General features: G+C 56.9%; 1 protein-coding gene across 1 annotated transcript in view; it reads left to right on the top strand.

The window, feature by feature from the left end:
* SHROOM2 (shroom family member 2) overlaps positions 1 to 26048 on the top strand; it is a 123546-nt gene that overhangs the window by 68696 nt on the left and 28802 nt on the right. The window contains exons 4-5 of the mRNA XM_036270193.1: positions 3044 to 5459; positions 7454 to 7551. Coding sequence (XP_036126086.1) covers positions 3044 to 5459; positions 7454 to 7551 — 2514 coding nt within the window. The remainder of the gene's footprint in view (positions 1 to 3043; positions 5460 to 7453; positions 7552 to 26048) is intronic.

Genomic DNA, 26048 nt, shown 5'->3' with positions numbered 1-26048 from the left:
GGAAGTGCTGGTTGGCCCAGCCTGCCTGGGACCCACATTTCACGGTCACAGGGCTAATGCCAGGTGAGCATGTGACAGACCGTGGTGGTGTTGGCGTGATGAGGCTCCTGCTAGTCATAGGGAGCTGACTGGTCACCTTGGTTTAGTGGCCAGTGTCCTCACCGCTGTCCTGTTAGAAGGATGACAGTAATAGCAATAGCAAACAGTGTGGCTTTAATGTGTGTGCACGGATGTGTGCATGTGTATCTATGTGTCCGCGTGCATGCTTGTGTATCTGTGTGTGCTTAAATGTGTATCTATGTGTGTGCCTTTACCTGTGCATGCATGTGTGTGCATGTATATACACACATACCTGTATCCACGTGCATTTGTTTATGCATACCTCTATGCATGCATGTGTGGATGAGCATGTGTATCTGCACACATGTGTGCGCGATTGTTTACACATGTGTGTACATGCGTGAGTGCACGCATATCTGTATACATGTGTCTGTTCATGCAGGTGTGCGTGTGCATGCATATCTGCACAAATGTACCTGTGTGCATTTGTTTACACCCGTGTGCATGTGTGGGTGTGCACACACACCTGCACACATGTACCTGTACATGAATATGTGTGTGCAGGTGTGTGTGTGCATGCATATCTGCACCCATGTATCGGTGTGCATTTGTTTATGCAGGTGTGCGTGTGTGCGTGGGCATGCATATCTGCACACATATATCTGTGCATCTGTTTACACATGTGTGTACCTGTGTGGGTGTGCATGCTATTGATAAAAGTGTGTTTGTACCTGTGTGTGTGTGTTTGGGGCCAACGTAACCGTGTCAGAAGAGATTCTGACAGTACTGGTCTGCTGCAGAACTGGAAATGTACTCGTGTGACGTGAAGGCTGTACGTGTCCAGTATAGCACTCGCAGTTTAATGTGACCAGAGACGGTGGTTATGGGAGCCCAGGGCCTTTTTGAAAAACCGCAGATTGTCAGCTGAGTGATGAGACCTCAGCCGACAAGCAGACCTCTTATTCATTATTCAGCTGACTCACTGTGGTGGGCTCTCCAGGAAGCCCGATTGGAGGCTTCTGCATTAAAGGCACAGGCACGCTGCCCACCTCCGTGTGGAAACAGTCCTGCTGCAGTACTGATATCTCCTCGGAGGCAAGCTCTCCTGGAGTCACCGCAGGAGTGTAGGGGGGCACGGCCCATGTCTGAGAGGGGTACCTGGTCTGTCCTCACAGGAAGGGGTGGGAGATGCCAGCCTCCTCCCTCAGGGGCCTTAGCCAGGTCACTGGTGTGGCTTTTCCTGGTCAGACGGTTTTCTCTCTCGTCTTGGTTCTCCCCAAACTTAAAGTAGCCACAGATGTTTTTGTTTGGTTGTTTTCTGTCTGCCCTGGTTGGAAGACCTGGATTTTTCCGTTCCTGCCCTCAGACCCCATCCTGGTTAGGAACCTGCGTTCCGGGTGTGCAGGTAGATTCCATGGGCCCCTGCCCGGTTTGCTCAGCACCTGAGCGCAGCCGCGGCCGGTGGCGCGGATGAGGCCTGTCACTTGCGTGGGGTCCTCTGCCAGGTGCTTGTCCCACGGCTGCACCCTGACGGTGTGCCGTCACGACTTCAATAGTTGGGCGTGGGACAGGGACCTTCTGAACTTCCCTTTTCGTTTTACATCCATTCTTTGATTGCCTTTGTGTTCCTAATTGTAATAAAATCACTCTTACACTAAACCAGGGTCCACAGCATGTCTGGACAGCAGAGGGTAACTGTAAACCAGGGTCCACGGCGTGTTCTCTGGATGGCAGAGGGTAACTGTAAACCAGGGCCCACGGCGTGTTCCGTGGACGGCAGAGGGTAACTGTAAACCAGGGTCCACGGCGTGTTCCGTGGACGGCAGAGGGTAACTGTAAACCAGGGCCCACGGCGTGTTCCGTGGACGGCAGAGGGTAACTGTAAACCAGGGGTCCACGGAGTGTTCCGTGGACGGCAGAGGGTAACTGTAAACCAGGGCCCACGGCGTGTTCCGTGGACGGCAGAGGGTAACTGTAAACCAGGGTCCACGGCGTGTTCCGTGGACGGCAGAGGGTAACTGTTCCAGACTTTGCAGCCAGGGCTGTTCCAACCCCTCACCTGTACCCAAAGCCGCCCCACACTGCGTCAACAGCAGCTGTGACTGTTTGCACCTAGGAACACTGGGATTTGAACTTCATACCATTTTCCTTCTTTTTTTTTATCCTCACCCAAGGGTATTTCTTCATTTATCTTCAGATAGAGCAGGAGGGAGAGAGGGAGGAGGAGGTGAGAGAGAAATATCCATGTGAGAGAGACACATCAACGGGCTGCCACCCACACGGCCCCAACCAGGGCATGGGACAAACTGGCACTGAGGTACATGTCCTTAGTGGGAACTGAACCCGGGACTCTCTGGTCAGTGGGCCAGCTCTCTAACCGCTGAGCCAAACTGTCCAGAGCTGAACTTCATACCATTTTCATGGGTCAAGCCATATTATTCTTTCGATTCTATACCGCACCCCCCAAACCATTAACGTATCTAAAACCCGATTGTGGCTCATGGGCTTCAGTATGCTGACCGCTGTGGTTCACTCGTGATGGACGGAGGGCCTGTCCACACCGGCCTGCCCACTGGGGACGCCTGTGCCTGTGGGTGTGCGGTGCTGACGGACCAGCCGTCCGGCCAGGCGTCTGTAGGACTCGGCCCTTCACCTGCCCTCTCGCTGTGTGAAATGTAAAACCTAGATGTGCTGAGCTTCCCAGCCGGGTGTGGGGACCATCCCCGTGTGCCCTGCACCGGGATGCCCATGTCCGCAGGGCCCCTGGTCACAGAGCTGAGGTCCCGTCCCTGTGCGGGGATCGGCTCTAATGCAGGCTGTCTTCTCGTGATCCAGCTCCTCCCGCAGGACCTGACGGGTGTGGGGACCGTCCCCGTGTGCCCTGCACCGGGATGCCCGTGTCCGCAGGGCCCCTGGTCACAGAGCTGAGGCCCGTCCCTGTGCGGGGATCGGCTCTAACGCAGGCTGTCTTCTCGTTGTCCAGCTCCTCCTCCCAGGACCTGTCGGGCGCGTGGGAGCCGCCCAGCCTGCAGCGCTCCTCGGACCACTTCAGCTCGCTGGGCAGCGTGGACAGCCTGGACCACCCCTCCCCGTCCTACCCCTCCGGCCGCCTCTCGGCCGCCAAGTCCAGCAGCAGCATCGACCACCTGGGGGGCTCCGGCAAGCGGGACTCGGCCTACGGCTCGTTCTCCACCAGCTCCAGCACGCCCGAGCACACCTTGCCCACGGCGGACGCGTCGTCCGCGGAGAACATCCTCTACAAAGTGGGCCTGTGGGAGGCGTCCCGGCCGGGAGGCAGCCGGCAGGAACCTCAGGGCCCGGAGGAGCGGCCGGGGTGCCTCCCCGCCCGGGGCCCACGGGAAAGCAGCGGGAGCCCCACGCCGGAGAACGCGCCCGAGCCCAGGCTGGCCCCGTCAGGGAGGTCCAGTTTTGGGCCCGTCTGGTATGTTCCCGATAAGAAGAAAGCCCCTTCTTCCCCGCCGCCGCCCCCTCCCCCTCTCCGTAGTCACAGCTTCGCGGCCACCAAGAGCCACGGGAAGGCCCCGGGCCCTGCCTCCCCGGAGGCGGCCGCCACACAGCACTTTCCGGGCCTGAGCCGGGCCCAGCCCCGCAGTGACTGGAGACCGGAGCCCACCGACCAGCCGTGGAAGCCGGTGCGCCCGGGTGACCGGAGGAGACCTGGGAGCTCGGCCTGTGGAGCGGACGCCCCCCTGGAGTGCGGGGGCCCGTCCCCCACCCTCGGGGCCCCCAGTGGGCTCCAGGCCTCTCTGTCCAGCACCGACGTGCGTTTCCCACCGACGTCCTACGGGTGCCAGCACCCACGCCAGCGCAGCGACCAGAGCCCCTTCCCGCACGAGGGCCCCAGGGCCGCTGCGTGGCCCAGGGAGGTGCCCTGGGGTGCCCTGGCTGGAGCCCGACAGGAGCCCCCTGCCCCCCACTTCCAGGACGGCAGCCCCCCTCAGGCCAGACGGCCCAGTGCTGCTGATCGGAAGGGGGACAGCGGAGGGCAGAGCCACCCCCACTTGGTGAGCACAAGACAGGGGAATGCCCAGGTGTCCCAGCTCCGCGATGACCACTGGCATTGTGGCTCGTCTCTGGGTGCCCACGCGTGTCCTGCCACACACCCGGTGGGCCAGAGACCCCGTGGTCCCCTCCTTCAGCACCAGGAGGCCCCGGAGGCCCAGGAAGGGGAGAGGGGTGACCTAGGGGACAGCGGAGTGGGGGCCCGCTCCCCGAGAACGGAAGAGCTGCAGCGAGCCAGCCACGGCGACAGAGCCAGGGTGAAGAAAGTCGGTGACGGCTTCAGGGGGGCCGAGGGAGAGACTGGCCAGATCTCCGCTCACAGGACCCCCATGCTGCACTCGCTGACCCGGGAGGGGGCCGGGAGGCCCGAGGATGGCCAGGAGGGCGGCGTGGAGAGGCCCGCGCCCTTCGACGCCCAGGCGGGCAAACCCACACGGCGGAGTGACCGCTTCGCCACCACCCTGCGCAACGAGATCCAGCTGCGGCGGGCCAGGCTGCAGAAGAGCAGGAGCTCGGCCACGCTGGCTGAGCCAGAGGAGGCCGAGGGACAGGCCGGCAGCTGGCGGGGGGCCCTGGGGGTGCCCGCCCCGGCAGCGTCCTTCCTGGGCACCTACAAGGACCACCTGAAAGAGGCCCAAGCCCGTGTCCTGAGGGCCACGTCGTTCAAGCGCCGCGACTTGGACCCCAGCCCAGCGGACCGTTACGCGGGGTCGCCGGAGCCCAGAGCCGGGGACCACGGTCCCGATCCGGACACCGCCCCCCGCTCCTGGGAGGTGGGCCCGGCCAGGCCGCCCTCGGCCAGAGGTGGTGGGTCCCACGTGGCCCGCGTCGGGGGCCGGAGGCGGTTCACGGTGGAGCAGAAGCTGAAGTCGTACTCGGAGCCGGAGAAGATGAACGAGGTTGGGCTGTCGGAGGGCCGCCGTGCCCCGCCCGCCGAGGACACCGTGGGGACCTTTGCGGACAGGTGGAAGTTTTTCGAGGAATCCAGCAGGCTGGTTGCGCAGAGGCCCGGGCCGAGGCCGGCGCTCTCCGGAGCCCCGAAGGAGAAGCTGGACAGGCCGCGGGCCACGGGCCACGGGGACCCGGGCGCCGAGCCTCCGGCCCAGGACAAGGCCTGCGGCACCTCCTTGGGGGAAAACGTCAGTGGTCCCAGGAAGGCGGGAAAGACAGCAAAATCGCAACCCCCACAGAGGCTAGGGACCTTTGCGGAGTATCAGGCCTCTTGGAGGAAACAGAGCAAAGGCGCAGACGCCAGGGGCTCGGGGAGGTACCACTCGGCCGACGACATCCTGGAGGTGGGTCTGGACCAACAGGAGAGGCTGCGTTTCGTTCACGAGAGGTCGCGGTCATCACCGTCCACCGACCTCTACCCACAGGTGAGCATGGCAAGTCTAGGACACCCCCAAATGTCATGGGCCAGTGTCAGCAGACTTGCATCTCTGGGCATCGTGGCATCGACTTGCATGGGAGGGTCTGGGGGCACCTCGGAGGCGGTTCTGGGTGCCGTAATGTGACCCAGGCCTGGAGCTCCCAGACTCAGGGCAGGCTGCAGCTGTCTCCCTGTCCCCTGTGAGCTCTCCCTGCCTTGGTACCAAGCCAGGGACTTGGGGGCAACGAGGAAATGGTCCGCTGTCCCCCGAAATGAAGAGCAGTTTTGTGTAGAGTGAAGACAACATTAGCAGCTGCTTTTGAAATGGGGATGTCGTTGAATCATTTGATAGTTTTAGTTTCTGGCCTTTTTAGTATTCTTTTCTATTTATTGATTTTCTTTTCTTTTTTTTAATCATCCTCACCCGAGGACATTTTTCCATTTTTTGTTCAGGTAGAGTGGGAGGGAGAAAGAGGAACAGAGAGAGAGAGAAACATCGACGAGAAAGGGACACATCGAGTGGCTGCCACCCGCACGACCAACCAGGGCCGGGGACAAACTGCAACCGAGGTACGTGCCCTTAGCGGGAACCAAACCCAGGTCACTCCGGACCGCAGGCCGATGCTCTGACCGCTGAGCCAAACCAGCCAGGGCTTTTTGCAAATATTTTTAAAGATTGCTGTGGGGCAAATGTAATTAAAAGGCAGTGCAGCCCCGGCCAGTGTGGCTTAGTTGGTTGAGTGGCACCCTGTGAACCAAAAGGTCACCAGTTCGATTCCTGGTCAGGGCACATGCCCAGGTGTTGGGTTTGGTCCTCATCTGGGTGCATATGGGAGGCAACCGATCCATGCTTCTCTCTCACATCGATATTTCTGTCTCACATCGATGTTTCTCTCTCTCGCTCCCTCTCTATTCCTCTCTTCCTCTCTCTCTGAAATCAATAAAAACATATTTAAAAAAGCAATGCTTCATTACACTACTGCCCTTTTATTTAAAGGGAAGAGTTTTGATGGTCAAAGTTGACATCACGCTTTCTAAGAAGCTGCATATCTTTGTCCGTACTTCAACGTCGCTCGTTTCTCTCTCCCTCTCTCCCTGCTTTGTTTGCCTCTTTTTTTTTTGTTATCCTCACCCGAGGACATTTTTCCATTTTTTTTGTTGTTGTTCAGATAGAGTGGGAGGGAGAGAGAGAGAAACATCGACGAGAAAGGGACACATCGAGTGGCTGCCACCCGCATGATCCAACCAGGGCCGGGGACAAACTGCATCCAAGGTCCGTGCCCTTAGCGGGAACCGAACCCGGGTCTCTCTGGACCACAGGCCGACGCTCTAACCGCTGAGCCAAACCGGCCAGGGCTTTCTGCGCCTCTTAAACCTGCATCTGTGTATGCCTAACAAAACGTTTTCTGCAGCACCAAGGACGGTTTTCCTTAGAAAGAACCAGCAGTAGCATTAGTGCACAGTATTCGGTGTGTTAGGGGAAGGGAGCTGCCCATTTCCCACAGAGTCGGGGTTCTGGAGGGCTGGGGACTCCGGGGGCGTTTGCTTCTGCCCTGGTGGAGCCTTGGCCTCGGGCCTGCACAGCGTGACCTCTGAGATGCCCACGCTCACCCTGTGCGGACACAAGCATCCCACACTCGGGCAAGTCCTGGGGCTTGTGGCTTCGCTGCAGAGAGTTGTAGCCAAGCTGGGTTGCATTTGATTCGGGGTCGTTTTGGCCAGTGTGTCACGTCCCCTGGCGTCACAGACCTCATGGCGGAGTTGTGCTTCCTGCCCGGAACGGAAGCGGACACAGGGTCTGGTTGAGTCATCGTGGTGCGGCGCGTCTGCAGGGCTGAGCTCGCCAGCCCCGTGGCCGAGCGCCCGCAGCAGGCAGCAGGCTGCGTCATCGGCCTCGTGGTCCAGGCTTGCAGGGTGAACCCACAATGAGGGGGTTCGTAATCATACGTGTCCTGAAGAAGGCGGCCTGATGACTTGGGTCTCCCTGTGTGCCCTTGGCAGGAAGCTCCCAGCGAACCGCGGCGGCAGGCAGAGGACCCTGGTGAGCCCAGAGAACTCGCCTCCACAGTCCAAGCGCAGGAGAGATGCTCCACCCCAAGGTAGGCGAATTTGGGGTTGAGGGTAGTAAGAAGGCTCCTGGGGGGGGTTCTGTATGGTGGGTGAATGCTTGGTTGACACGGTCAGGCATCTGGGTTTGGCGAAACCTGAAGGGGCCACTAACCTGGTGGTCCAGAGTCCCAGGGTTCGGGAGCCCACCCACCCCGCGGCCTGACCGGATCCGGGGCCCCACGTGCTACCGGGAGAGGCACCCCAGGAGCGGTGATGCCTCCCAACACCGTCGTGGTACTTTTGGTTCTGAAAACAGCTGCCGTGTTTTCTGCACAGTGAGGTTGTTTATGTGACCGAAGGAGAAACCCAGTGTCATGCTCTTGAATGAAATGCTTTACCAGGCTGGGGGGTGCTTGCCTGTCCTCCAGCACAGCTGGGCTGCTGGGGGGTCTCAGTCAGAGGGGCCTGGACGGATTGTCGGTCAGAAAGGAATAGGGTGAGCCTCTCTAAATTGGATGTTTTCAGGGAGTTAATTTTGAGCTTTGAAATAGACGCCGAGTCCCCTGGCTCCCCAGGGCTGATCAGAGCAGCTGTCAGAATGTGGGCGGGGCGGTGAATGACAGTGTGTGCGCCGCCGTAATTCTAAAGCCACGCAAGAGTAGCCCTTTCATTGTGGCAAGAGTAGCCATTTCATTGTAGCCAGGGAGGGATTTGCATGGAATACATAGTGTGCTTCACCCCAGAGGAAGGCGGAGGAGCAAGGACAGGCCCTTGTAGGAGCTGTGGATGACCCTATTTAAATGGGCTGATGGGGTTCTCAAAGTGCCTTTCCTCCTCCCCTTCTACCTCCCCTTCCCCCTCCCCTTCCCTTCCCCCTCCCCTTCCCCCTCCCCCTCCCCTTCCCCCTCTCCTTCACCCTCCCCCTCCCCCTCCCCTTCCCCCTCTCCTTCACCCTCCCCCTCCCCCTCCCCTTCCCCCTCTCCTTCACCCTCCCCTCCCCCCTCCTCTTCCCCCTCCCTTCCCCTTCTCCTTCCCCCTCTCCTTCCCCCTCCCCTTCCCCCTCTCCTTCCCCTTTCGTTTCCCTCCACCTCCCCCCTTCTCCTTCCCACTCTCCTCCCTCTCCTTCCCCTTCTCCTTTCCCTCCACCTTCCCCCTCTTCTTTCCCTCCACCTTCCCCCTCCCCTTCCCCCTCTCCTTCCCCCTTTCCTTTCCCTCCACCTCCCCTCCTCTCCTTCCCACTCTCCTTCCCCCTCTCCTTTCCCTCCACCTTCCCCCTCTCCTCCCCCTCCACCTTCCCCCTCTCCTTCCCCCTCCCCTTCCCCCTCTCCTTCCCCCTCTCCTTCCCCCTCCCCTTCCCCTTGTCCTCCCCCCTCTCCTTCCCCCTGTCCTTCCCCCTCTTCTTTCCCTCCACCTCACCCTTCCCCTTCCCCCTCTCCTTCCCCCTCTCCTTTCCCTCCACCTTCCCCATCTCCTTTCTCTCCACCTTTCCCCTCTCCCCTTGCCCCTCCCCTTGTCCCTCCCCTTGTCCCTCCCTTTCCACCTCCCCTTTCCCCTCTCCTTCCCCCTCTCCTTCCCCCTCCCCTTCCCCACTTCCCTTCCCCCTCCACCTTCCCCCTCTCCTTCCCCCTCCCCTTCCCCACTTCCCTTCCCCCTCCACCTTCCCCCTCTCCTTCCCCTTCCCCTTTCCCTCCACCTTCCCCCTCTCCTTCCCCCTCCCCTTCCCCACTCCCCCTCCCCCTCCACCTTCCCCCTCCACCTTCCCCCTCCCTTTCCCCCTCCCCTTCCCCACTTCCCTTCCCCCTCCACCTTCCCCCTCTCCTTCCCCCTCCCTTTCCCCCTCCCCTTCCCCACTTCCCTTCCCCCTCCACCTTCCCCCTCTCCTTCCCCCTCTCCTTCCCCCTCCCCTTTCTCCGTCTCCTTCCCCACTTCCCTTCCCCCTCCACCTTCCCCCTCCACCTTCCCCCTCTCCTTCCCCCTCTCCTTTTCCTCCACCTTTCCCCCTCTCCTTCCTTCCCCTTAAATAAAAATTTAAAAAATTAAAAAATAAATAACTAGGCCAATGGAAGGATGGGAATACATGTGTACAGGTTTTTCTAACATCTTGAGAATCTGTGGTCATCGCTGTGACATTCTAAGTAGACACCTCAAAACTCAAGGTTCCCTTGCAGAAATAACCAACTTCAGTGTTTCCTTTTGGGAGCCTTTGGTCACGGGTTCGATGTCCTTTGGTTTTACACTGAATGAGGTCAGCCTTGCACGAGGATCCAATGTTTGCGTTGCTCTGAGGAACCGGCAGCAGAGTCTTTTATGTGCTTGCGCCGGAAGTCACCGTGTACACCGCTAAAACCAAGATGCCCCGGGTCATAGGGCGAGGCCGAGAAAGAACACACCTACGAAGGTCAGCGGAGGGCCAGGAGCACAATTAGCTTGATCCCTGTGGATTCCCAGCAAGTCACAGGCTGAGCAGCAGGGGGACTTTTTTAAAGCCTGCTCCCAGGCTGTGCTGGGAGGGCGCGCTGTGGCTGTGGCTGCGGGTGTGGGTGTGGCTGCAGGTGTGGGTGTGGCTGCAGGTGTGGGTGTGGCTGCGGGTGTGGGTGTGGCTGCGGCTTTGGGTGTGAGTGTGGCTGTGGGTGCGGGTGTGGCTGTGGGTGTGGGTGTGACTGCGGGTGTGGCTGTGGGTGTGGCTGCAGGTGTGGGTGTGGCTGCGGGTGCGGGTGTGGGTGCGGGTGCGGGTGTGGGTGTGGGTGCGAGTGTGGGTGTGGGTGCGGGTGTGGGTGTGGGTGTGGCTGTGAGTGTGGGTGTAGCTGTGGCTGTAGCTGTGGCTGAGGGTGTGTCTCTGGCTGTGGGTGTGCCCTGCACACTTGGGCTCTGGCTTGCTCCTGCACTTGCCCTGAGAGCGTTTAATCAAAGCTGCGGGCAGTTCCGTGTGCTTGGAGTTAGCTGCCCTGCTGTGAAGTGTCCTAGTGAACAGCCGTGAAGAGTAAATTGTGTGTGTGGTATTGGCTCTGTCAGCGGTGGAAGGGTCGAGAGGAAGTGGGCGGGAGCTGTGCTCCATCTCCCGTGGCCGTGTCTCCGGCCGCCTGTCCTGCTGTGTCGCCGAGCAGGCTTCGTAACCACTCTGCAGAAATTAGTTCCAGAAGCTTTCTGCTTTTGAGCTGCAAAACCAGCAATTTTCAGGATCTGTGGGTGCTTTTAAAGAGTGGCAGGCCTCGGTGAAATTCTAGGGTAGGAATGTTGAGACGTCATTTCCAAGTCTTTTGAGAGACTGTTTCTTTTCTGAAGTGTTGGCAAGAAACGGTGCGCTGGAAACATTACATCGGAGAATAAGGAATGAAATGGGGCAAGGGACTGTCCTTTCCTCTCTGAACACAAAACCTGTGCAGAGACTGCATGGAGCTCCATGTTCTGCGTACATGTAATGTGAACTTGTCTGTATGAAGAGTATACATTGCAGATCTCAGACGCAGTGCATGATAATAAAAAAGTGGTTTCTGTTGTACTTTGTTGGGATAACAGAAAAGTGTCAAGGTAAGAATTATTGCCCTGGCCGGTTTGGCTCAGCGGTTAGAGTGTCCACATGTGGACCAGAGAGTCCTGGGTTCGGTTCCCGCTAAGGGCACATACCTCGGTTTTGGTTTGTCCCCGGCCCCCGTTAGGGTCGTGTGCATGGCAACCAGTCGATGTGTCTCTCTCACATCGACGGTTCTCTCTCTTTCTCTCTCTCTCCCTCCTGCTCTATCTGAAGATAAATGCAAAAAAAAAAATGTCCTTGGGTGAGGATTAAAAAAAAATAAAGAATTAGTGTTTGCTCATGCAATCTGAGAACATTTTTGTAGGGTTCAAGATTCTGTGTTCTTTTTTAGAAAATTTTTATTGATTGGTTGGTTTGAGAGACAGAGAAAGAGGAATCAATGTGTTGTTCCGCTTACTGATGCATTCATTGGTTGACTCTTATATGTGCCCTGACCAGGAACTGAACTTGCAACCTTGGTGTATCAGGACGACTCTCTAACCAGCTGAGCCACCCGGCCGAGGCAGTTTTGTGTTCTTTATGAAAACCAATGGGACAGCCCTGGCCGGTTTGGCTCAGCGGTCAGAGCGTCGGCCTTCAGTCCGGAGAGACCCGGGTTCGGTTCCCGCTAAGGGCATGTACCTCGGTTGCCGTTTGTCCCCGGCCCTGGTTGGTCGTGAGGGTGGCAGCCACTCGATGTGTCCCTTTCACATCGATGTTTCCCTCTCTCTCTCTCTTCCTCTCTCTCCCTCCCACTCTGTCTGTACAAAAAATGGAAAAATGTCCTCGGATGAGGATTAAAAAAACAAAAAAACCAATGGGACAGAGGTTCTTCGTAGCGTAGGAGGGAAGGACAGACCCAGTACTTACTGTGGAAGTGGTGACACACTTATAATATTTGTAAAAAGTGCCGTGGTGTGCCCTGGCCTGCATGCACAGTGGTTAGAGCATCGGCTCGTGCACCAAAGGGTCTTGAGTTTGATTCCCGGTCAAGGGCATGTACCTTGGTTACAGGTTCCATGCCTAGCCCCAGTCGGGGTTGTGTGGGAGGCAACCATTCGATCTCTCTCTCTCTCTCTCGCTCTCTCTCTCGCTCTCGCTCTCTCAAAAAAAACCCAAAAAAGTCCCCTGTGCTTTGGAACCTTGGAGGAGGGATGGGCGACTTCCGGCTCGGTGGTGGGGAAGACAGGTGTTGTTTGAGCGCTGGTTCGCTGCTAGCTTCCCCTCATGCGAAGCCCACCCTACCCGTCCCAACTATAACATCCACCGGCTCCCGCGGTTTTTCTGGGGTTTTACACCGCTCTCCGGGCTCACTGGCCATGACCAACAGGAGGCTACTTCCGCAGGTGCTCCCGGCACCGCCCTGGGGACCCCGACGCTGGGTGTAGGTGTTGGCTGGGGCTGAGGTGACACTGTAGCAGGGTGGGCCACGTGCACGGGACAGATCTGCTTTCTCGCGGTCTGGCGGCCAGACGTCCATGATGTCGCCCGCTGTGCCTCCTCCCAAGGCCTCTCTGTCTTACCCGTCTGTGTCCTCGCCAGTCTCCCCTGTGCGTCGGTCTGTGTCCTGCTGTCCCCGTCTCATAAGGACCGCGGTCCCATTGGAGGAGGGCCGACCCACCCTGGTGGCCTCACTTGGTCACCTCCTGAAAGACCCATCCGCAGAGACCGTCGCGTGCTGAGGTCCTGGGCTTAGGGCGTCAGCCTGAGGATTCGGGGCGGGGGGAGCACGATGCGTCCCCCACATCGGGACAGCGCCTCTGTGTCCTGCCCTAATGCTGTGCGCTGTGTGAGCGGATGCGGTCGCAGCTGATGGGGAGGCAGTGAAAATAACGGGGAGCAGGGGCTGCCTCATGTGCGAGCGGATGGGGAAGCCGGGCATTTGGAGAAAGCTCTCCGGAGGGCTCTGGCCCGTGCAGCTGAGCCTGGCTGTGTGCCCGCCTCCGGCCAATGCCTCCCGTAAGCGCTGACTTTCCGAGTGGACGCCCGCAGCTCCGCGTACAGGGGGACTCTCTGCCTACAGGGGTTACAGGAGGATGGGGACTGGCGCCCGCATGGGGGGTGAGCTCTCCGGGACGGCGCAGGTGCTCTTGGGCTGCCCCCGGCTTCGTGCTGCCGTACACACCTGGACGGCCGGGAGCTCCTTGGGGTGGGCAGTGGGAAGGACTCCTGTGATCCCTGTGTGCATCCACACCCTCCGTGCCCGGGCTCTGGTCTGAGGCGCTGCACCTCCTTCCAGCCGCAATGCGCCCCCTTCCCCCCAGTATTCCCGGAGCCCTGCTTCCAGATCCTCTGTGGGGCCTGTGTTCCTCTCCCCGTCTCCGTTCCTGTCCCGTCACCATCCAGGCCTCCTGTTTGCCAGCCTGTGCCCGGGCACGGCCTCCACTGCTGGCTGAGCCCGCAGGCCCTCCCCAGCCGCTGCCTCGTGGCTTCTGCTTGCACTTGGAACCACGTGCAAAGTCCCGGCTCTGACCTGCGCGGGTCTCCCTTGCCGAGGCCTTTGTCCCTCTGCCTTCCCCTCCCCAGGCTCGGGACTGGCCCACCTTCCTGTCCCTTCCACGAGCCGCTGATTTCTCCCTCAGGGCTTTGAGCTTTTAATCCTCACCCAAGGACATTTTTGTGTTTATCTTCAGACCCAGCGGGAGGGGGAGAGGGAGGAGGGGAGAGAGAGAGAGAGAGAGAGAGAGAGAGAAACATTGACGTGAGAGAGGCACATCCCCACACAACCCCAACCAGGACGGGGACAAACTGCAACCGAGGTCCGTGCCCTTAGTGGGAACCGAACCCGGGACTTTCTGGTCCGCGCGCCGATGCTCTAACCGTTGAGCCAAACTGGCCAGGGCGCCTTGAAGTTTTATAAAGCTGTCCTTGGGGTGTCCCGAGCCTTCCTCAAGGTGTTTGCCTAGCAAATGGCAGCTGGTGGACCTGCTGAGCTTGGGAGGGGGCCCCTGTGGACGCGTAGCGGGGGACAGAAGGACGGACGGCTGTCAGGCGGGTGGATGGGGAGGGGGCGGATGGGTGGGGGTGGAAGGCGGGATGGGTAGGTGAATGAATGGACACCAGCGTGAGAGTCCTTGAGTCACGTCTTCGTGGCGTCGATGAAGGCTGGGCCCTGTGGGCACGCGGGGTGGCGGAACCCCACTTAGATTCCCTCCCGCGTGTGCAGGAGGCGCGGCGGGCGGAGCTGTCTCTGCCGGCTCAGCATGTCAGGCCATGGGCGCACAGCTCGGGAGGGATACAGCTGGTCGCTTGGCTCACTTTCCAGTACAGTATGGAAACCTGTGGCGGATTCAGCGCTCCACCTTTGATTATTGCTTCTCCCGCGTGGGACGCGTTCCTGAGCCCTGTGTTCTGGGAGGCGGAGCCAATGCTGAAGGGGCCCTGGGGGTGCAGCCGGTGGCGGTCCCCTCTTCCTCTCCTTCCAGCCCCTCCCACGCTGCCTGACTGGCGGCTGAGGTGGCCTGGGCCTGACCAACAGGCCTGTGTTGCCTGGGGACAGGTGGGAGAGGAAGGGGAGAAGGCAGTACGCCCTAAATCCCGAAACAGCCGCAGAGCGGAGTTGGCACAAAATTGCACTCCTTGGGGAAATGTGTTCTCCTCTTCATGGACAAGGGAAGCCCCCCCGAGCCCTGACAATGGGCAGAACGTAGCCAGAGACGGGTGCTGGGTCTGCCAGTCCATTCCCAAGGAAGGGAGGTGTGTCGCCCAAGCCCCGTCACCTTCCTGGCTTTAGGACAACGGTCCCTTTTCCTGGCCTTCGATGAGCGGAGCGGCAAGTGAGTCTGTCTGTTGGGAACTGCTCCCCTGGGTAGTTGGGAAGCGGGAACAACAAGGCGGAGCTGAAGCTGGGGGGCTGTCCAGGGTCCAGCCCAGCCTGGGGGGGTCGCGTCCTTCCAGGGCAGCCTCTCTGTGCGTGGGGTGCTCGCAAACTCTGCCCCTGGGGCGTGACGGCCAGTCTGGCTCCCTTCACTTGGAGCTGTTTCCTCCCCGTGTTGACCACGGGCCTTCGGAGACGCAGAGTCAGGACAGCTGACCCCAGATTTGTTGGCTTGCTGGTTGGGTCTCGTGGCTTCCCACAATTTGGGGGGAAGCTTTTGAAGGCCATCCTCTGAGGGCTGTGGGGCGTGGACTGGGGGGGGGGGGCGCGAGGCTAGGAAGAGGGGAGGGAGGAGGTGGGCGGAGGAGGCTGGAAGTAATCTCTGCAGGGAGGGCTGCAGCCTCCATGGAGGAACCGGGGAACCTGGAACCCTGATGTCGGGGTTCTGGGCGGGGCGGCAGCATGTTCTCTGACGGGGTTCTGCTCTCCCAGGGTACTCCGCAGGCCTGCAGAGAGCAGCGCCCTTCCCAGCGCCCCCCGGGGGCACCCGAGCTCCCTGTGTGCCTGATAACCCCTTGGCTCTTGTACCCTTTGGTGCCTTGTCTTCTCCGCTGACGGCTGTCTTCCGAGCCCGGGCCTGCTGGTCGGTCTGGGCTGGCGGGGCCCGGAGGGTACTCAGTGGACTCGACTCTGCAGAAATCCACCTGCGCCAGGCCCCCGTCGCTCTCGTCCTTCCAGCCGGGCGTCCTTCTCGGTGCCGTGTTCCATGCCGCTCCACCGTGTTTCAGGGCTGAGACGGTCGACCCCGTGCCCACTCGCGTGGCCATACGGATTTAAATGGTGCAGCCGGTGATGGGCACTGCACCCCGAGAGGCGGGCGTCACGGACCCGGGGAGGAACGGGGACTGGCCTCTCAGAGGTGGGGGTCGTCTCTGCGGACCCCTGAGCATCCTGGCCGCGCGGACACATCCTTGCTCCTGCCCCAAGGCCACCAAATGCAGGAGGCCTCTTTGTGTGGGGCCAGAGCAAGGCGGCCTCAGCGCACCCACTCTCCTAGGCCCCTTTCTTTTCTGCCTTGGCTTTTTTTTTTTTTTTAAATCCTTATCCGAGGCTATTTTTCTATTTATCTTTAGACAGAGTGGGAGGGAGGGAGAGAGGGAGAGAGAGAGAGAGAAACTACATGATGGACACATCCACTGGTTGCCTCCTGCAGGACCCCGACCAGGGCTGGAGATGAACTGCAACCGAGGTACGTGCTCTTGACGGGAATCGAACCTGCGACGCATTGGTCCGCAGGCCGACGCTCTAACCGCTGAGCCAAAGTGGCTGGGGCTGCCTTGGCATTTTTCTATGATAACTCTGAAACCGTGTGTGCACAGAAGGCCTTGGGGATCTCAAGTCCATGGAGGTCAAGCTCCCTCACAATTCATGCCATCTGGTTCTCATTTTTACCTCTTTCCTTGGGGCGCAGGCTCGGAGGTGTTTGTAATAGGGGCTGCATTGGAGGTTATTTGTCCTTGAGGTGATGTCAATGACTTCCTTTAATTTTTAAATGGCTCTATATTGCTTGCTTTATATTTTATTTTTGACATGGGTTGTTAAAGAATTTGTTATTTATTTTTTAGTCGTGGTAAGATCAGCCCTGGCTGGTTTGGCTCAGCAGTTAGAGCATCCGCCCCCAGACCCAAGAGTCACGGGCTCCATTCCGGTCAAGGGCACGTACCTCGGGTGCGGTTTGTGTTGTCCTTGCAAGTTTACTTTTTTCTGTCTTTGTTTCTGTGCTAATCTTGAAAGCCTTACCCGGCTATTCTGAGCGGGTTGCATGACCACAGTGTGTGTATACGGGGGTGGGGGGTTGTCTCATTGTCGGTGGTGATAACTGAATTGTCCCTGGGGGGAGAAAGAGTAAATCTAGGTTCTGACCCATAAACTGAGGTCTCGGTCCAGACGAGAGACGAGACGTCAGGGTGCCCAGCCAACAAGCTCTGTGTCCTGTCCGTCAAAGATAAGTGACCAGTCCTCTTGTGACATCAGGAAACCACGGTAGCTGAACCCCAGAGAAGTCCCCTTGCTCTACCTGGGGCCACAAGAATAATAGTTCATTTCCAGCAAAGCCACAAAACCCGTCCCCTTATTTATTTGTTATTGTTCTTACGCCAGCAGCTTCCCTGGAAGATGGGCACCGCCGAGCCCCCCCCCCTCACCCCACCCCCACCCCCGTCCTGGCGGGGTCAGCCTTGGGCTTGCGGCATCCAGGTGTCCTGCCCTGCCCCTTGCCTAAAGGAGCAGTAACTTGATAGTTTTGCTCTCATACAACTTGCGGATTATTTTGTGTCTTATGCCTCAAGAACTACAAAAATAAGGAAAATAAACATTTCCTACTTAGACATATTTCACGATATAATAAAAAATAAACGAAGCCATGCATTGCATGATTCCAGGTCTGGAACACCCAGAACAGGCAAATCCAGAGACAGAAAATTCACGAGTGGTTTGCAGGAATTCAGGGGTGCGGTGCCTGGGGATGACGGCATGGGTGTGAGTTTCTTTGGGGGGGTGATGGAAATGTCCTGGAATCAGAGAGCAGTGATGATTGTCCTGCCTGTGAATATATGAAGACTGTGGAATACTACACTTTTAAAGGGTGCATTTTATGGTAGTGTAGTCCGCCCCCCGCCCTGACCACGCTTTCAGTGAGCTGTGGTCCAAAACTCTGAGATGGAAAATTCCACGCATCCACAGGTCGTGCATTTTAAAGTGTACGCCGAGCTGAGGCGGGTGATGAAATCTCCGTTGTCCTGCTCGGTTCCACCCGGGACGGGACTCGTCGCTTTGTCCAGTGTCTGAGCTGTGTGCGCCTCCCGCCTGTCACTCGCTCAGGACCGGTCTGGGGTTCCAGGTCGGCTGTCCAGGTTCGCAGGGCTTGTGTGCACATTGACTGTGAGGTGTCACAGGGCTGGTGTTCACTCAGTGGCGGCCCCAAAGCGCGGGAGTGGTGCTGCTGACCCCTCGGACGTGCCGAAGACAGGCCGGAAGTGCCTCCTGGTCGTGGAGAGCGGTGTGCGCGTGGGAACGCGGCGCACGCGTGCAGTGTGGTACTGCCTGCGGCGTCAGGAGTCCACTGGGGGTCTTGGAACATAACGCCGTGGACAAGTGTGTGTAAACTGTATGTCAGTGTTTAATTCCCACCCTGGGAATCCACAAGGAAAAAGAGTTTTAAAAGAAAAGCATTGAGGGGGACTCTAGTACCCTGCAGGTGGGAATGCAGACTGGTGCAGCCACTGTGGAAAACACTATGGTGTTAGCTCAAAAATTTAAAAATGGAGATGCCATTTGACCCAGTGATCCCACTTCTAGGAATATACCCTAAGAAGCATAAAACACCAATCAGAAAGAATATATGCACCCCCATGTTCATAGCAGCACTATTCACAATAGCTAAGATCTGGAAACAGCACAAACGTCCATTAGTATACAAATGGATAAAAATCAGTGGTACATGTACACAATGGAGTACTATGCAGCGGTAAGAAAGAAAGATCTCTTATCCTTTGAGACGACATGGAGGGATCTGGAGAGTATCATCCTAAGTGAAACAAGCCAAACAGAGAAAGACAAGTATCATAGGATCTCACTTATTTGTGGAATATAATGGACATAACAGTGTGAGGAATGGGGTAGTCCCAGAGACGTGGAAGTAGGGTACAGACTGACAATCCCCAGAAGACGGGATGGTGGGAGAGAGATAAACCCCAGAACTTATACGCATGTGTGCATGAACAGTGGACATGGACAACAAAGCTGGGAACAGGGCGTGGAGGGAGCGGGAGGGGGGAATCAGTGGGGGAAAAAGGAGAAACATCTGTAACAAAAAGAAATAAATTAATCAAATCAAATAGACAAATAAATAAAAGGCCCAAATCACACATACACACACATACACATACACACACACACACACACACACACACACACACAGAGAAAATCATTGAAATGAGGCTGTGCGTCCCTGAAGGCGGAGACATGCCGCTGTAGCTCAGAGGTGGACAGACTGGACAGACTTTGTAAAGGCGCAGATGGGGACTCTGCCTGCGGGGAGCCTGGTCCTGGTGGCGGAGACGGGTCTGGGGTGGCGTGGACGGGGCCTCAGCCTGTCCATCAAGGAGGGCGTGTGGCTGTGCTCCAGCGAAACCTGGCAGAACAGGTTTGCCCGCCGTGCATTGGGTCGAGGCTGCAGGGGTTGGTTGGCAGCGAGGGTTCTTCCGGAACCAGAAGCGTGGCCTGCCCGGGCGTCTGTGAAGAGGCCTTTTTTTGTGATTCTCTTGCAACGTGAAATCCGTTTCTCTTGTGACCTGCACTTTATTTCCTCGTTTGGTTGTTTGGCTTTGGGGGTGTTTGGCGGTGGGGTGTTCAGGGCGTGAGGGTGGAGGAGAGCAGACGCCATGCAGTGTTCTGGCTGTGGGGACAGTGTGGGGTACCGGGCGCCCGGGAACCTCAGGGCAGGCCCGTTGCTGGGTTCAGGGGCGGTGACTTGGGAGGTTCGAGGCTTCGCCGAGGGGCCTGAGGCTGGAGGGAAGCTCTCTTGGAAGGAGCATGTATGAGGGTGCCCACTTTTCCGCTCCCTCCAAGGGCACAAATGTTCTGCGCCTATGAAAGGCATGTTTGTGTGCAATTTATTATACGTATCGATGACGTAAGGTCTTCAGCTGTGCAAAAGCACAAGCTATGCAAAGAATTGAGCATCGATGGGCCTCGACAATTAGGCCTCAGTCTAGGATGCATAGAAATGCTTTCTCTTTAGAAATACCTCAGTGAGCGTCTCCTTTAAAAGTGCATTCCTGCCCTGGCCGGTTTGGCTCAGCGGTTGGAGCGTCGTCCCCAACACCAATGAGTCACAGGTTCGATTCCCGCCAAGGGCACGCACCTCAGTTGCGATTTGTCCCCGGCCCTGGTTGGGGTGGTGCGGGAGGCAGCCAGTCAGTGTGTCCCTTTCACGTCGATGTTTTTCTCTCTCTCCCTCCCACTCTGTGTGGATAAAAATGGAAAAAAACGTCCTCTGGTGAGGATAAAAAAATTTAAAAAAATAGAAGTGGATTCCTCAAAAGCTTGGATTCTGGTCTGCTTCTCCCGGGGACGGGACCAGGGCTCCTTGGAGGAGCAGCAGGGGCAGGGGACACACAGAAGGAGCTTGGACGGCTCGTAGTGCCGGAAAGGAGGAAAGGTTGAAATTGTCCTTGTCTTTCTCAACGCGATTGTCTGAGATCACCGACAGAGCCTCATAGCTCCTGTCCCTGGATGGTGGGGTCCCCATAGCACTGTTCCCTGCAGACTTATTTCAGTGTTTAATGCACATAATGTAAAAGCATCAGCACACTGCCTAAGATCAAGTAGGTGCGGGGGAAGAAACCATAAAAAACTCTTACTGAACGGCAGGGATACGGGAGGCACCGCAAAGTGAGCGAGAGTCAGAAATCATCGCTGTGAACTTAGAAGAAAGAGGTTGACAGAAGCAGGTTGGAAAGGGAAAGTCTGCCCTGAAGGTTAAGTGCAGGACTCCGGAAGGGGCTGTTAGGGACCTGGGGGGAGGGGCACTGCCTGGGGGAGGGGAGGGGCACCGGGATCTCGGGGAACTGGGAGGGGAGTTGGGAGCCGGCCTTTCCATGCAGGTCCTTGCCAAGTGGCAGATTGGGAAGGTCAGGGTCAGCCCGCCACCTCTTTGTCTGCAACTTTGTTGGTTGTTCTGTGCATCTCATGCCTAACGAGCGTGCAATACACCGGAGCACACGCAGAGCTGTCAAATACGCCTTTCAGTGTTTTCCGCGTCCTTGTTCCTCCGTGTGACTTTGTTGGGGTCCTGGCAGCTGCCTGTCACGGGTCATAGGGTCATCTAGCTTCCTTGACAGAGAAAGACGGCGACGTTCATGCGGTCGGCTTTTCTGGGTTTCCCTCTGCTAAGTCGTGAAGAGGACGCACCCAGGCCTCTGGGGGTGACAAGGGAGCCTGTGGGGCTTGAGCGGAGGAGCCTTGGGGACGTGCCCTGGGTCAGGAGCTGGGAGTGCAGAACACGCAGGGCAAGGGCCTGAGTCACGGAGGTGAGAGTCAGGGGGCCTGCGTGCACTTGCCCGGCCGACGCGGCAGGCGCAGACAGGCGGCGTGGGGAGCTTGGCTGCGAGACCGCTGCGGCGGCCAGCTGTGGGGGCTGCGGTCCCCAAGGCAGCCCACCCTGGGTGCAGCAGGCGGCGGGCCCGGTAAGCGTCCTGTGTCCTTCTCGGCACACCTCATCCAGACGGGAGTGGACCCCTGCCGTGTGCCCTGTGCCGGGCTTGTTCCCCAGGTCTCTTTTGTTCTCCTGTGTGTGAGAGCGGCCAGACAGCTGGCAGTGCAGGGGGGAGCTGGGGGGAGCTGCGTACGTTCTCCGGGTTTATTGTTCCGCCTGGAGATGAGAAGTCACGCACATCGGGGTGCAGGTGCCGTGCACGCGCTCAGCACGCGTGTGTGTGGGCACGCGCGGCTCTGCCCCGTGCGTTCCTGTCGATCCAGGCGGCCCTGCAGCTGTGCTGGGGGCCGGCGGCTGAGAGCGCACGGGGACAGGCAGGCAGTGGCCTGGCCCCCAGCACCGCGCTGGGGCTGCCTGTGAGCTCTGTGACTGGGGGCCGGGCTGCGGGGCGCGCGGACCCGCCTTCCCTGCGGGAGGGGCAGCAGGAGGCCGGCTGGGATGTCTGCGGAGCAGGAGGACCTGTCCTCCCGGCTTTCTGCCTTTTCTTCTTCTGCAGCAGTGAGCACCGAGCATTTTTCACGGCGGAGGCACTGAATGTGGATCCCGAAAGGAAATGGTGAGTCAGCTGCATCCAGGTTTTTGTGAGCAGCCGTGAAGTCAGGTGTCCGTGTTGAGTCACGGAGAAGAAGGTCTGTGGGGCAGTTTGCACGGGCAGCTGCTCACGGCCAGGACGAACGTACGCGGGGGAAGCGGACGGCGGGGTCCTGAGCTCCCTGCAGCGGCCGTTTACACGCAAGCATTTCCTCGCACGTTTTCTGTAGCTGTGCTGTGGCTTCGTGGCTTTATGGCGGGGTTTCTGTTTTGCTTTTTGCCTTTTGGAGTCTGATCGAAGAAGCAGGTTGTGATTCATTTTGGCCGTATTTCTAAATGAGGGGATGTCGTTGTTGGAGGGGGCTTTTGTGTGTGTGCGGGGAGGGAGCCGGGCCCGGGGAAATTGCGGCACAGATCTGTGTGCACACGCACCGGTCGTCTCCATGCACGGACTCGCGGGGGTGGGAGGCACTGGGGAAGGCATGTTCACTGCTCATCCTGGGAGACAGACAGGTGGGAAGGGAGGGAGGGGAAGAAGGGCAGTCCGAAATCTGCCTGGCAACATCTGTAACCCAAGAGCCTACCGCCTTACACGCCCTCTGCCGACCGACAGCGTGTGTGCGGAAGAAATCCCATTTCCACACATCACGTAAAATAACTGAAGCTTTGGAACGGATTTCAGGAACGATCGGCATATTTCTTTCCGTTGCAGGCAGCGTCTCTGAAGGCGTCTTCCACACGTTATTTTTTTTACGATTCTTGTTGCAGAGAAGTGTCTCAGGGATGGTAGCCGGAGGGAGAGGTCTGTGCTTTTGTCACGCGTGGTGGGAACAATTTTACGCTTTCTCTCTGATCTCGGTCTCTCTCGCACACACACATGCACACACCTTGTGGAAAAATCTGCGGGAGTATTCGTACATGCATGAACTGAACACAGCAGTTTTTAAAGAGTACCAGAAAGAAGGGTACGTGTTGCTGTTGGCCGTGGGGGTTGCACAGGCTTCTGCGGAGTGACGGATGACCCCGCGGAAGGCACCCTCGCTGCGGCTGGGGTGGTGTGGACCAGCTGCTACCCCACAGTCCGCGTCTCCGTTCAGGCGGTTGGAGGAGCGAGGATCTTACGTGCCTTGGAGAATGCATTGGCTTGGCTCTCACCACCTTCGAGTCTTGACCTCTCGCCTGCATTCAAACCCAAGAAGGTGCAGGGGGAGCAGGAAGAGCCTGTGCTGCCATACAGTGTCCACTGTCCCGGCCGTGGGGCACTTGTGTTTTCCAGCTGCTTTGCCTGCAGCGGGTGGGTCGCCAGGTCACGTCTGGGAGGCTTGGAGACGCCCCTGGAGGTCTGAAGGGACGCTCGAGTTATTTAGTTTTTCCATGTTAGAAAACATTTACAGAATGCTTTGTGTTAATTTCCTGCAGTTCACAAAGCCTTTTCACGCTTGTGTCTCGAGCCTCCCAACAGGGGCACCGGGTTCATTTCACGACAAGCAACTGGCCTCAGGGAGGGGATTCACGCGGCGGCTCTGGAGCGCCCTCGCGTGCAGCGCGGTGGTGTTCAATCCGGCGGGTCTCTGCGAGCTCACCCCAGCTCCGATGCTGGCCAGTGAGCGGGGCCTGAAGCTGGACCGAGTCGCCAAGCCTGTTCTGTCATGGCCGTCGCGCCGCGTGCCCGGTGCACCCACAGTGCAGTGAGGGGGCACCGCGGGGGCCTCCAGAACAGACCCCTCGCCAGGCACAGAGGCCGCGACACGGGTCCCAAGCCTGCTTGGACACGGCCCTCCGTGTCATCCTCCGTAAAATAGGGAGCTGGGTGACACGATGCCTAAGGTCCCTTTCAGAGGTAAAATAGGGAGCTGGGTGACACGATGCCTAAGGTCCCTTTCAGAGGTAATCATTTTGTATTCCCGGGGAGGGACCTGCGTTCCTCTGAAACATCACACATCCGGCCCTGTGGGCTCTGGGGTTGCAGTCACTTGCTGTCGACACTCGTGTGAATGAAGACATGAATATACACGAGACACGCGTGATACCTTTGAGATGCATTGACCAATAACATGAGCTCTTGTCAGCAGACTCGCTGTGTGCCTGCAGGGTGTATGAGGCTGTGCCCTGGACAATGACCCACGACAGTGTTCCCTGCCCACGCCACACAGCCGGCCGCCGACAGTGCCGTTCTCTTGGGTATAACGCACATGGCATCTCTTAGTTGTTTTTTTTTTTTTTTTTTTTTTTTTTTATGAATTTTTATTTATTTTTTTTGTTACAGATATTTTACCTTTTTACCCCATTGGCACCCCCCCACCCCCCCACCCCCGTCCCCGGCTTAGTTGTCCATGTCCATTGGTCATGCATACATGCATATAAGTTCTGTGGTTTATCTCTTCCCACCCCCACCCCCCACTCCCTCTTCTGAGGGATGTCAGTCTGTGCCCTACTTCCATGTGTCTGGGTCTACTGTATTCCTCAGACTGTTATGTTCATTATATTCCGTATATAAGTGAGATCATGTGGTATTTGTCTTTTTCTGCTTGGCTTCTTTCACTTAGGATAATACTTTCCAGGTCCCTCCATGTCTTCTCAAAGGATAAGAGATCTTTCTTTCTTACCGCTGCATAGTACTCCATTGTGTATATGTACCACAGCTTTTTTATCCATTCGTCTACTGGTGGACACTTGGGCTGTTTCCAGATCTTAGCGATTGTAAATAGTGCTGCTATGAACATGGGGGTACATATATTCTTCCTGATTGGTGTTTCAGGCTTCTTAGGGTATATTCCCAGCAGTGGGATCACTGGGTCAAATGGAAGTTCAATTTTTAATTTTTTGAGGTAGCACCATATTGTTTTCCATAGTGGCTGCACCAGTCTGCATTCCCACCAGCAGTGTATTAGAGTCCCCTTTTCTCCACACCAACGCTTGTTGTTTGATGATTTGTTGATGGCGGCCATTCTGACAGGTGTGAGGTGATACCTCATTGTTGTTTTAATTTGCATCTCTCTGATGATTAGTGATGTTGAGCATTTCTTCATATGTCTCTTGGCCATTTGTATGTCCTGTTTGGAGAGGTGTCTATTCAGATCCTCTGCCCATTTTTTAATTGGGTTCTTTGTCTTCCTTTTGTGGAGTTGTATGAGCATTCTATATATATTGGAAATTAACCCCTTATCTGATAAATCATTGGCAATGATGTTCTCCCATACAGTGGGTTGCCTTTCCATTTTGATGATTGTTTCTTTTGCTGTGCAGAAGCTTTTTAGTTTGATGTAGTCCCATGTGTTCATTTTCTCCTTTATTTCTGTTGCCTTAGGTGATGTATCAGTGAAAATTCTGCTCCGTATGATGTCCGAAATTTTGTTGCCTACATTTTCTTCTAGAATTTTTATGGATTCACGGGTCACATTTAAGTCTTTTATCCATTTTGAGTTTATTTTTGTGTATGGTGTAAGTTGATGGTCTAGTTTCATTTTTTTGCATGTAGCTGTCCAATTTTCCCAACACCATTTATTAAAGAGGCTGTCTTTACTCCACTGTATGCTCTTGCCGCCTTTGTCAAATATTAATTGAGCATATTGCCTTGGGTCCATTTCTGGGTTTTCAGTTCTGTTCCACTGGTCTATATGCCTGTTCTTGTGTAGTTGTTTTTTTTTATCCTCACCCGAGGACATTTGTGCATTTATCTTCAGATAGAGCGGGAGGGAGAGAGGGAGGAAGAGAGAGACAGAAACATCGATGTGAGAGAGACACATACACTGCTTGCCACCCACACGACCCCATCAGGGGCCGGGGACGAACTGCAACCCAGGTACATGCCCTTGGCGGGAACCAAACCGGGGACACTAACTGCTGAGCCAAACTGGCCAGGGCACATGGCATCTCTTATTGAATGATTTTGTTCTAAAACATCTAGCCAGTGTGTCCTTAACCGTACTTGGAGGCTGTTAAAGATGGAATAACTGGAAATCCTCACAAGACATTTGACATTTATACACATGCACGCATGCCTGTGTGTATGTCTGTGTGTACATGTATCCGTGCACACCACACAGCTGTGTGTCATAGACATTGTATGTGGTAGTAAAGCGTATGAAGTGAATTTTCCCGTGCAGTAAATCTCTGAAGACTGCTGGGTAAATCATCCATTTGCAAATACGGGTAATCTGAGTAACAGTGACCAGACAACAAGCCGAGATGTGCGATTTTCAGAATTTGGGATCGTGCGCACTTGTGATCAAAGGGAAGACACCAGAAGCCAATGGTTTTTCACTTAATTTACAGCGATGACATGCTATTCTGACTATATTTTAATGCCTTTTTCCAAGGGTTGCCCACAATTCAAAATGGCCCCTCATTTTGTAAGCTTGACGTATGCTTTTGAGAGCCGGGATTTATTTGAAGATGGGGTTACAGGTTC

Source organism: Molossus molossus, unplaced genomic scaffold, assembly GCF_014108415.1.
Source record: "Molossus molossus isolate mMolMol1 unplaced genomic scaffold, mMolMol1.p scaffold_m16_p_2, whole genome shotgun sequence".
In the NCBI taxonomy this organism is placed as follows: Eukaryota; Metazoa; Chordata; class Mammalia; order Chiroptera; family Molossidae; genus Molossus; species Molossus molossus.
This window is presented reverse-complemented; position numbering and strand designations above follow the sequence as displayed.